The following is a 12,894-nucleotide window of genomic DNA, read 5'->3' as shown; positions in this document are numbered from 1 at the left end:
TTATCTCATGGAAGTAATAGGCTCCCACTGTTTCTAAAAAATCCATTAAAAGCATCTGGCAGAGACACATTGCTGCTTTTCCCCAAGATAATACATCATTTTAAATAACACATCAATTTATATATGTCATCTATAATATGATTTTATATTATCACAATCATCGCTGTTGCATCAGAAGTAGTTATATTCGGCCAGAATTGCATGTGGAGATACAGTTGTACAGATAGACATCACTTTTCATGCTGTTTAATTTAATGTACAGCACTGAACTCGGTCCCATTAAATTCATTAGATTAATATAAGTGGTATTAGGAAAGCAGGCGCTGCAGCACAACTGCTGTGAATGTTCTTCCAGTACTGAGCAGCTTACATGATGAATGTGGGGAAATTATGAATTAGAAGAAGGGTGTTAAAGAAGGCTAAGTGGGGAACCCAGACCCTCACACCTTGATACAGGCAGAACATTAGCACAGTAGTCCTTCAACATAGTACTGAGTGTAAGTCGCCCATGTTTTCACAATACTCAACATACAAAACAGAAGAAAACTGACTTGAAGCATGAAGACACATGTGTATTGTTATCCCTGGTTGTTGGACTGATTGCATCAGTACTACAAAGACATGCAAAAAGCACATTATTCTTGATCCCCTTGGAATGTGATGGCAATCTAACATGTTTTCAAGTCTGAATAAGTCACTTTTATGTAAAAGTCACAATAGCCATCTAACTAGGTCAGACCTAGTAGCATTTCTGTAACATTTAAACACAGCAGCAGCAGTCTGAATTACACATCATCTAATGTAGAGACTAGTGCAGCACCATGTTAAATACACAGAGAGAATAGAAAAAAGCTAAGACCACTGTAATACATTTCTCACTAGCATCTGCTACTGTATACTCAGTGAAAATAATATCAGTTGAATAAACTCTTAAACACATTGAATGAGCCAGTTTGACATTGCTTAGTCTTTGACGTCTCCCCTTGTGGAGCGACTGCGGAGGTTAAAAAAAAAAACCCTCATACAACCACAGTAAAAATCACAATACCTTCTATTTTCAACTTTCCAAATAACACACGTGTAAATATCCTTTCATGTTTGAATAAAGTTGTAAGGAATATTTATGTAAAAGCCACTTATGCCTGAATGACAGAAAAGCCATCCTTTTCACAGCTTTATGAAGCCAGCAATGTTATATTATAAAATATTCCATGTCTGAAAAAGGGCTTTGAAGAGAGATCAGGGAGGGAGTATGTTGTAGCCAAGAGGAGGCTGTGACAGCAGGCTTTTCACCCCGCCTTTGAGTGAGGCCATTTGGGACAAGTAGAAACACTTTTGCCTTCAGACATGGTTGGACAGCACTTTGTATGACCTAGTTTGTTTGAAGCATGCTGAGGACTTCAGATAGGCAATTATATACTGTGTAGACCGTTCTCTCTGTCATTGTTCCAGCTCTGTCTTGAAAAGGGTCCCTGAGTCACAATAAAAAATTTTTAAACCATTGTTATTGTAATATTGTGTTCAGGTGTTGCATATTCCTAAATTAATTTGTGTTCAATCAAATGATAATGGAAGAAAACCGGGGGCCAGGTAGTGTTTAGCACAGGATACAGAGAAATGTAGCAAGCGGTGTTGTTCCTACACTGTTGTGTGTAACTGGCTGGAGTGGGGGATTTATTAGAGCAGCATTTTACAGCAGAGAATGATAGCAAATGCCCTTTCAGTCTTCCCCCTACAGCCAATTACAAAACAAGCTGAAAGAATAGAAAGAACCAAACTTTTCCTTTCCCTCCGATGGCCCCACTCTTCATCACTGCATCACTAATGAGTGCGGACAGAAGGCAGAGTCAGAGCAGCAGAAAATTTGCCTGAACAGAGCTTCATCTGTCATGGTCCTGATGAGAAGCAGAGGGAGCACCAGTGCACAGTTTGACCCTCTAGCCTGTGGGCATGGTGCAGCCAGCCCTGCCACACTGGGGCATCTGGGCCCTGAGCTGCTTCGCTGAACAAACTCGCCCAAAAGTTCCTCTCAACAGCAACCGGGGCTCACGGACAGAGCTCTGGGAATTTCAAATAATTATCAACACTTTGCTTTTTTATTATCTATTAAATATACAGTGCAGTGAATATATCATATACCATGGACCCCGTTATTAAATAAATAAAAGCCTCTATTCTCCACCCCATTGGACCACCTTAGGCCTGTGGTCACTGCTGACTTTACGTATTAAAGCTGAGCATGCAGAGATTAATTGCTCTATGACAGGGAATGTTTCTGATGCTTCAGAAGCTCAAGACTTGTACATTATTGTCTGTCTATCACTGTCTGTATATTATTTTGCAGTGATTGTTGCTCCCATTTGTGATTCTCTTGTTTTTTTCCAGGACCCCAACCCATTTCTCAGCCCCTCCATGGAGCCTGATGCACTGCTGCGTAGCGCAGTTCCTCCTCTGCCCAGTAAAGAGCAGGGAAGGCTGAGTAGCTCTGTCCGAAGTCTCGCTCCACTCCACTTCCCCTCTGAGCTGCTGCCCTTTGACGAGGCTCTGAGGGACATCTGCACCATCCGACCCCTGATGGAGGGGGATGTGGTGGCCCGGCATGGGGGCCAGCTCTTGGAGATAAAAGCAGCTGAGCGTAGAGGTCAATAATGCTACTACTATTAATAGTAATAATAATGATATCATTTTTTTTTCTCTGAAGTCTGCACTGTACAGTAGAATGAAGGTCTTTGTCTTTGTGCTGACAGAACTGGAGAAACAGATGAAGATAGAGAACCTGTTTGTGACGTGGCAGCAGAGGTCCGCACAGTCCAACATGCCCATCTCAGTAAGTACCTCTGTCATCAGCTCTGACAGCCACATGCAGCCACATCCCAAAAAATATCTGTTTGTATGGTTGTAACTTAAATACAGTATTGTAATAGTTGAATGCTATTTCCACATTGCAGGAGAAAGTGGACCGAATCTGATATTTGACTTCAGTGTTTTTATTAACAATGTGAACAGATCACATTAAGTCTGACATATCCATTCTAATTTGAGCAGTTTAATGCAAGACAAAAGCAAACTCATTCATTTCAGATTACAACTACTGCTTCACTCACTTTACTGTCATTTTTATGACTCAGCTTGAGGAAAGATGAAGACGTGTTCTGGAGCTGTTGAGCAGAGCAACAGGGAGGACTTAACAGAGTTATCTGGAATGTTGCTTCATTGCAAGAAAAATACAAAGTACTGTAACTGAACTGTTTGCAATAATAAAAAGATATTGCTAAAGAAGGACAGAGGAGAATGTGGCTACAACACCAACACAGTTAAGCATGAGAGTGTTCAAATAAACCCCTGAACAAACAAGCCACAGTACGATATCCTAATTTTGACAACAGTCATCATCCTGGCTCCTTCTGTGAAACATTTTGGAGTTCACTGTTAAAAAGTGAGATTGTGCATGTGCTTTTAAACACTGTTTGTCAGGGTTGAGTGAGGAGTAAGGTAACAATAAGGTGACAATCCCTCTAAGCATGTATCCGGCCACTGGTTCACTTTTATAACACTTAACACTAAAATGTATTTTATGCAAACGCCAGATATCAGCCTTTGTACTTGCAGCACATGATAGCAACATATATATTTAATAATTTCAGTTTCATTACAATATTATGGTCACGCATGAACACCAAAGGTATTGAAATTTGGCATGGAATTGTACTTTTGCTCATGGGTCAATTCAAAGATTTGACAAAATGGTATTGGACATTTTAAAAGACATGATGTGAACAATCTAACGACAAATTGGATCTGACCAGCAAGTCGGAATTGAGCATTAAATTCCTGTACTGTGAACGTAGCATAACATCAAATACAGCTAATAGGACTTGACAGAACCTGAGGGAGTGGTGCCTCTCACTACTTTATGGCTTTGAGAAGCTACAATTACAGTTCACTCCTCAGGGAAATCATTTAGTATTGCCTTGTTTCAAAGTGGGGAATATCCGGGCTAATTAAAAAGGTTTCTGTCTGCCACAGCCACATCTCAAGAGAGGTTACATGGTGGCATTAAATTTATGAATTTGATATTTCAACAGACACCCACACAGCACTCTGACTCAAGCACATCTAGAAGGGGTCTGCAGTCTTACCTGGATCCAGCAGGTGCTAGCAGCCATTTCCACTGGCACTTGGTTTCAGACTGATTTCCATGCCACAGGATGAAGCACAGCTTGGCGCGGGCTTTCCACTTAATTATCTATCAGATGTGAGCTGAACACAAAGTTCTTATAGTCATGTGTTTCACCATCCTCCCACTCCCCTCTGTACCTTCACCAACAGCTGGCAGATTTGGAGACCCTGAAGCACTCATCCAGACTGGTCCACTACTGCGCCACCCCTCTCCTCTTTGACCCTATCTTCCGCAAGCAGATCCAAGAGGAGCTGATAATCCAGCCTCCAGTGAAGGTACACCTGCCGTCTCACTCAAAAGGACAGTTACAGGAAGAAGAGCTTGTGTCTTGGGTTCTTCTGTTTCAAGATTACGTTTGCCACAGTAATATACATTGACATACTTTCTACTTTTCACTTTCTGCACTGTATGTACAAAAGTTCAACCAAATACAAACAATAATACAATTTGAGATAGTTGCACACTTAATTGAGATTAGCTCCTTATCTGTTTAAACCCCACTTTATGATTTCAAGTGATGATAGGGGGATACTTTATCTGACAATTATATCCTCATGTAGTCTTAAAGGATGGGTTCACAATTTTTCAAGTCTGTCTTAAAACAACAAGTCAGGTGCCCAAATGAACACTGAAATAGGTTTTTTCTGTAATGTAAGTGATGGTGGACAAAATCCACAGTCCTCATTCTGTGTAAAAATGTATTTAAATGTTTATCTGAAGCTAATATGAAGCTCAAGTAGATATCTTTCAACGTTAGTCTTTTTAGTGCCAAAGTCCCTCTTTTTGTTACTATACTTCCACCACAGCTCAACTGAGGAAACACAAAGAGGGAATTTGATGCTAAAAAGACTGTAAATGTGTCAGATATCCACTTGATATGACTAACTCAGACTGATGAAGCCTCATACAAGCTTCACATCAACTTTGAAATGACTGTATGGACACACTGTGGATTTTGGCTCCATCATTTACATTGAAAGCACATTTGAAGGATCTTTTAATATCCAGTATGAACAGGAGGAATGATTACAGTGAGGAAAACCTCTTTCACTGTTCATATGGATACCTGACTGTTGTTTTAAGTCACACTTCAAAAATTCTCAACCTATCCTTCAACAATGAAAGTCATTGGAATGTACCCATCCATCAATTTTCTGCTGTTGATCTGGTTGTGCGTCATGTCAGCAGCAGAGTAACCCAGACGCCCTCTTCCTCAGTCATGACCATAGATATACAGTCTAGACCATAGGTTAGTGTGTATATTGACTCATAAATCAAGAGCTCAAATTCACCATGACAATATCTGCACCACTGCTATTGCCGCACCAGTCCGCCTGTTGAGATAAAAGTCCTCCATCGCTTGGGGTAGACACAAACTCAAACTGTTGTGTAAATGAAATTGTGATTTGTGTGTGTGCCAGAAACGACATCGCTCCAGTGACTCCACAGCGTCAGGTCGGGACCGGAGCTACAGCACAGACTCAGCTGACATGCTGCCCAGCCGGCTGAAGGAGGAACCCTGGCTGCTTGAGATTTCCGGCACTTTCCTCCAGCAGTACGTGCAGTACCTGCAGAGCATGGGCTTCATTCTGGTCCAGGTCCGGCCTCAGTCCCCAGCTCGCAGGTCTGTATCTCCAAGAAAAGTTGTGACCGCTGTTTCTTTTTGTCAGTTGTTTCTCTTCTGTGTTGTCATATGTTATAATCAGTTATGGTGGTTTCCTCTGCCCACATCAGGCTGAAGTACAACCTATATCTCTATTTCTGCTTCTATTCCAGTGCTTTAGTCTCATCTCTTCCTTCAATATGAGCATTAGTCATCATATGTGTGTTGATCCTCTTCTGACCTCCGACCTCGGAGCGCTGCCGCCCCATGGCTGATGTAGCCGGAGCAGATGCGGGGCAGATGCCTGTCCTGCTTGCCTGTCACTTTTTAGGCTCAGAATGTGTGACTCACTCTGTGTTTTGTCTTGCGGGTTGGCTACACCGTGTTGGTGGTCCAGCAGCCCTTGAGCTCAGACCTGACTGACCCTTGCTCTCCACCCCATCCCCCCCATCTCTTACAGCATCGCCCGGGCTCGTGCTGCCATGCTGAGCTCCATGTCATCAGAAGGGAGGATGTCTTTTTCTTATGTGAAGCAGAAGAGCGAGGACAGCCCTAAGGTTAGTGTTCACCCTGAAGATGCAAGTTTTTCTCGAAACACACACACACACACATACACTACTGGAGATTGAGCCAGCCTGTGTGAACTTAACAATGGCCCTAATAAATTTAAAATGTCTGGTTCAAACTAAATTCTAACTGTTGACAAAAAACTGTGCTACAACCCTTCCTTTGTTCCCTGAAATGTTTTATTCTGAATATATTTTCTACAAGCTGAAATTATATTGAAAGCACATTTGAAGGGGATCTTTTAATAGCCGGTATAATAACCAAGAGGAATGATTACAGAGAGGAAAACCTCCTTCATTGTTCACATGGACACCTGACTGTTGATTTAAGACACACTTGAAAAGAAGATATCCTTTAAGAGATCAATTCCTAATGCACTTCTAATGTCCTCGTTTTGTGGAAAAATGCATTTAAAAGTTTATCTGAAGCTCATATGAGGCTTCAATCGTCTGAGTTAGAGGATATCTTCAAAAGTTAGTCTTTTTAGTCTAAAATTGCCTCTTTGTGTTTCCTCACACAGTGTTTCCCTGTTGAGCTGTGGTTGAAGTATAATAACAAAAAGAAGGAAATTTGTACTAAAAAGGCTGTAACTTGATTTGACTCATTTGGACGCTGAAGCTTCATATTAGTTCCAGATAAACTTTTAAATACATTTTTGCACAGAAGGAGGACTGTGGATATTGTCCACCATCACTTAATTGTAAGTGCATTATGAAAGGATCTTCTAATGGTCGGTATGAACAGGAGGAATGATTACAGCAAGAAAAACAGGTTTCAAAGTTCATTTGGACACCTGACTGTTGTTTTAAGACGGACTTTAAGAATTGTGAACCCGTCCTCTTTAGAAGCAGAGCAGCAGTACTGCCACAAGCATGTGTTTTAAATGGAGGTGAGGCAGACTGTACAGACTGAAGGCTGATGAGAGTCAAAGCCAAAAGCAGGAAATCATAGATGCACTGATAACTTGTCTTTATTTGACCGCATGCACTGGAAACTGGCATGTTTCTGTCCACTCCGCAATTTCCCAGTAAACAGGATTTATAATACTGAATAAAATGTTGCAGTTTGAATGTGTTTGGTGTGGTGTTACTGAAGTAAGACTTCTGTGCTCATTGCCTTGTAGGGCAGTCAAGAAACACAGTGTATTTTTTTGTCAGGCAGTGGTAACCTTTTCATTGCTGCTAACATCAGAGAGTAGAGGCTTGGAGTAGAAGTTCTTTGTTCTTTGTGGAACACAGATAACAACTTTACCACTCACAAAAGTGGCCTAAGGTCTACTTTCTCTTTAAAGAAATTAAAGAACAGCAAAAAAATGTCAGCATCCTGAGTTCAAAAGCAGCTGCAGCTGCCTTCACACACCTACAGTATACCAGACAAACTGTAATTGTAAGATTGTTCTGTAAATGAACTTTGCAGACTACAGCATCTGGCACCACAGCATATCACCTGCAGAGGGCACTGCCAGGGGGCATCGTGTTGATGGAGCTGGCTTTTCAGGTAGGTTTAGGATCATGAAGCACACTCACATATCACAATGCTCATTACATAAAAACACTTTTCTGAAGTATACCACAGATTTTTATATTGACCTTCTACGTTCCAAACAGCTGCTGGTGTCAGTGTTTGTATCAAAGCCAACTTAACACATCCTTTCAAAATGGTCAACGGTCCTAAAAGTGGTTTAAAGTGTAGCACAATGTGACAGTAAATAACAAAGCATATTATTTAACAGGGACAGTACACTGTGCACGGATTGCAACAGACAACATTACTTGTCAACTAACCACCATAATGTAATAATCTGAAGCATAATTCAAATCCAGTCCAACAGAATCAGACTTTTTCAAACTGTTTCATAGTACGAGTCCAGTCTTAAACACTGGCCAATGTAAGCAGTATAGATTGGCTCATTTTCAAACTAGATATAATATCTAGAACATCTTCAGTTAGTGTCTGACTGTTAAATCCCCTGACTGAAAAAGAAATTTTGATTGAAATTTACAAAGTCATGTTGAATATAACAGTCCCTTCTATTAGAGGCTACTTTTGACCTTGAGCCAGCACTACAGATTGTAACAAACTGCTTAAGCGGTGGTGGAGCAAATGTCACTGTGATGGATTTCCTACCTCAGGCAAGTTTCAACACTCTATTAGTTGATTTTCATGTTGCACGAAAATTAAGGGTAACCACTGGACACCTGCAATGTAGAATTCAGATTGTTACGTGGTCAACACACACACAAACACACATAGACACACCACACACACACACACATATATATATACATATATATACATATATAGATATATATGCAACCTTATTATTCCAAGAAAAACATTACAGTCAGATTCTTGGTGTCTGTTCACTGTTAGAACATTAATTAGCTGCTGTATGATGAGTGGGAAATAAACTCTTTTGACCTTTTAACAGAATGTTTGTTCAGATGGGGTTTAGGTCATAAAATTGGTCTGAATTTCCATTTAAAAGGTCTTAAAATTGCATCTATGAAACCTGCAGCTACCCTGCTTGAACAATCAGAGTAAACCTTCTCCACTCACTCTATTTAATGTACCATCTTCCCCATGGACAGCTTTATTTATGGGCCAACCACACAGTAATAATGATTTGTTTGTTAAATAACCATCCAACTGCTTCCTCTCTCCCAGGGGTGTTACTTCTGTGTGAAGCAGTATGCACTGGAGTGTTCCCGAATCCCCATGGGCCAGACAGTCAACTCCCAGGTAAATGCCTGACAGAGGTCTGCACTGCTGTGTGGATACAGAACTCTAAGTCATGCCTTTTCTTCTGTGGGGTTTTGTAGGGACTGACAGCATGAAAGAGAGGATAAAAGAATGTGAAAGGATAAGAGAGAGTCCACACAATAATGTTACAGGAAATGAAATATAGAATGATTTAAATGTCTCTATCTTGCATGTGGGTGGACAGGTGTACTGATCTCCTTTTGTACTTGTGCTTTCACAAAGTAGGGTCCAGACACTTCCAGGGGCCCTGGAAGGGGTTCTTTTTTTATTTCAGGACTAGACTTTTCTTATAGCAAGATACTTTGACACTATCAAAGTGCAGCCAAAAAGAAAAGACAGTCCCTGACAGATGCTGGTCAGGATAAGAGGTGCATAGAAATAAATTTCTAACAAATGTCTTTCTGCTCTGTCAAAACTCATAGTAAGTTATAGTATAGAATCTGCTCTAAGCAGTCATTGCTGTAGTGTTGGTTTATTTTGTCTCTGTCATCAGTGCTGTGATATCATTCCTGTGGGTTTGTTTTGGTCTAGGTCTTTGTTAATGATCAATGATGTGGTGTTTTTACACTGAACTTTCCAGAGAGTACTGATCAGTCAAACAGTATTGAATAATAGTGTGTGATGTCTGTCTTTGGGTTTCTGTTGATGAAGTTTGGTGCTCTTGTCTTTGTCTGTCGTGGTGGAGCTTTTTTCCTCATAGTAACTACAGTTATCAAAGGAAAAGGCTGGTGTTGTTCTATATTTTCCTTACTGTTAACAAATCCCGTAAAAATATCAAAAACAACAATATATTAGTTCGCCTCTCCATGCTTTCTGACTTCCTAGTCTGTCTGTGACTCTCAGCCCCAAGTCCATGGGTAGTAGTTGGAACTAAGATATAAATCTTTAAAAATTGCACACAAATATATAGTTTCATTTTTTAGAAGGGTCAGTAATTTTCTTAAATAGCTGGACACTGTAGTTTTTAGCAAATATCACTCAAACAGGAGGAAATAGTGCAAATCATTAATATATGATAAAAATAACAGATGTAGCATGATAATTCATCCAGGTCCTGAAAGTGTGTGATAAATATAAAATTATAATGAATTAGGTATTTCCTCACCTTAATTTTCAATGATTTGTTGACCTCAAAATCTATGTATATACTGGCATAAAACTGTAAGACTGTGTTCTTGGACCTGGGTGTATACCCGCTCCAGTGCCTGGAGGTATTTTTTGTTTTCGGTTGAGGCCCTTTCAAAATGTAACCGCCTGTGAAGTTGAAATCCTGATACCCTCCAAGAGTGATTCTTCATCTGGAAAGAAAATAACTTTGCTTCAGTACTTTCACTATCCAGGGTGTTATTCACACCATGTCACTTTTCAAACTTCATTGGGTTTTCCAATCCGAACTGTTTCATGCCGTGCATTCCCAGAGATGTACTGCTGCAGGAAAAAAAAAGAAGACAAACATGCAAAGCTGCCTGGTCTCTGAGAGTTCTGTTTCACTTTTACTTGGAAAGATAATGTTAAAAAATGATAAAGTAATGTTTTTTTTTTATGGGCATCGGTACAGAAACAGAACACTGTATTCATGTCTCCAGACAGTGGAATTTTGTGTACTGTATATATGTATATTAAAGGTATAGGAAGCATAAAATCATTCATTTATAACAAAATAGGTGTTGTTTATGTTGTTCAGCCATCAGAGTAGTCATCAGTTTTCGTTGATCATGGATAATTAATTGCTCCCATGTTATTTCTTAAATTTTCCTATCTTTATGTTCTGGTTTGGACACTGAGTTTTAAAACACTCACACTGAGACAAAGGTCTAGAACAGATCTTTTCCCTAGTTGTCTCCCCTGATGATTGATAGTCATTCAACTAATTAGTGTTGAGAGAACGCTGACATGACCTTTTGTGAAATGTTTGCAGTGCAAGGAGAAGTAACTTGTATACTTGGCTTATTTTTGACCATAGAAGCCAGGTCACAGCATTTTAAACTGTGAAAATTCACAGTGAAATCTGTTCATGTCAAAGGAATCACATAAATTACTGGATTCACTTTTGAGGGAAAAGTAAATCCATGCAAATTTTTCATGTCAAGTTCAACTTTAGTAAACTTTAACATGCAAATTCGCGCTATTGACCAACAGCGAATCGTCTTGACAGGGGTGACCTTTGAGAGAATGGAGAGCTATTCAAAAGTGAAGAAGCTATTGTAGCCTCTTAACTGTGTTGCACCATCCACTCTTACTTAACTCTCCTCTGTTGGTGTATAAACTGCTCCACAGAGGAGACATGATTTTAAGATGGTTATGAGACAGAAGTGGATGGTACAAATGTGTCTCGAATAAACTTTTTGACCTTATTGTCCCATTAACAACTAATCTAACTAGCTAGCTCGAAGGGCTATCATAACTGACTCGTGCTAGCATGTTCCAGACTGACTAGTGTTTTATTAACAGAACAACATATACATACAATTTATGTATAATATGTACTGTTTTTATAAAGATATCTGTATATAAAAAGCTACAGTAGTTCACCAAGCATCTGTGAGAGCAGATCATCAATTTTCTAGCACATCTATTTTGTGAAGATGCACAGATTACTTTCATGGTGCCACTTTCACCAACACAACAGGAGCTTATTCAAAATGAGCTCGAGCTGAATACAAAACAAACCAGGCCAGAACCAGACCGACTTTGTTATTCCCACCGTCTTCCCAATTTTATTTACCTTCAAATATATTAGTATGTTTAAAGAGAGCTCGCACAAAGTTCAACACTACTGTGTTCTATATGTTAAACTGCAATTTTTGCGTTCTGTGCATAAACAGAAATGCAATTTCTCACATCTCTGATTATGCATTTTTGAAGGAGCTCAGGCTTTTCAGTCATAACTCAAATCCCATCTGCCAACACCCCACAGGTTAGCTGTCTTGCTTTCAGTCCTGGTTCTATATCAGGTGAACATCACTCACTGTTTGCCATCTCTCCCACTTGTGACTGATCCATTTTCAGATTTGAGGACCAGTGTACTTTGATGTGACAGAGAGAGAGAGATGTCTTCAAAGATGTCATGGTGTTTCTTTCCCTGTAGTGTTGCCAGAATGTCTACAAAGTGATATAAGAGGTCGACTATCATAAAAGTGTCAATGGCTTTATGCACAACCTGATGGCAAAGGGTTTAAGTGGTGAGAAGGGAAGGAAGAATGCATTTATTTCAGCTGTTGTGTTAGCTGAGGATGCCACAGGTCCTTAAATATCCTGAAAAAAGTCTGGAAATGGACTAATTAGGCCTAAATAAACAGTGAATTAAATGAATTGTCTTACAAACAAATTGAATTGTCTTTCTGAAACCCAGAGATATACGTATGTGAGAGAGGGATTTATATTTGCAGTTAGTGTTTATCTGTTTTCCATGTATCCAAGTCAGAGGCCATGTTAGAGTGGGAGTTTTAATTGGATGCTGTTTCCAGTAATCCTCAATCGCCCTAATGTGGACATCTTTGCTTTGCCCACAGTTCAGATGCTATCAATGCTCTCGTGTGCCATACGAAACAATATGTAGCAGTTCAGTAATTAAATAATACTAATTCATTTATGGGTCAACAATACAATTTACAATATGATGATGAAATGACAGCATAAATATAAATGTTAGTAAAACAATCATCTATCAACATATTGGAGTGGATGAAATGAGTTTTGGTATGAGGAGCTCAGAGCACATTTTTGCCCTCAAATCGGTGATTGGAACAGAAATTAAGCCAAAACAAGAAAATAATGTTTT

The 12,894-nt window shown here is 39.7% G+C and overlaps 1 protein-coding gene across 6 annotated transcripts in view; it reads left to right on the top strand.

Moving 5' to 3' along the window:
• Nucleotides 1-12,894, top strand: part of szt2 (SZT2 subunit of KICSTOR complex) — a 113,007-nt gene that overhangs the window by 78,959 nt on the left and 21,154 nt on the right. For all 6 annotated transcript variants that reach the window (XM_042417808.1, XM_042417811.1, XM_042417809.1 and 3 more), the window contains 7 exons: nucleotides 2,386-2,641; nucleotides 2,748-2,827; nucleotides 4,330-4,455; nucleotides 5,602-5,804; nucleotides 6,244-6,340; nucleotides 7,767-7,847; nucleotides 9,018-9,092. In XM_042417808.1, the coding sequence (XP_042273742.1) occupies nucleotides 2,386-2,641; nucleotides 2,748-2,827; nucleotides 4,330-4,455; nucleotides 5,602-5,804; nucleotides 6,244-6,340; nucleotides 7,767-7,847; nucleotides 9,018-9,092 (918 nt within the window). The remainder of the gene's footprint in view (nucleotides 1-2,385; nucleotides 2,642-2,747; nucleotides 2,828-4,329; nucleotides 4,456-5,601; nucleotides 5,805-6,243; nucleotides 6,341-7,766; nucleotides 7,848-9,017; nucleotides 9,093-12,894) is intronic.

This window comes from Thunnus maccoyii, chromosome 7 (assembly GCF_910596095.1).
Source record: "Thunnus maccoyii chromosome 7, fThuMac1.1, whole genome shotgun sequence".
Lineage (NCBI taxonomy): Eukaryota > Metazoa > Chordata > Actinopteri > Scombriformes > Scombridae > Thunnus > Thunnus maccoyii.
The sequence above is the reverse complement of the archived record's forward strand: the minus strand, read 5'-3'. Positions and strand labels throughout refer to the sequence as shown.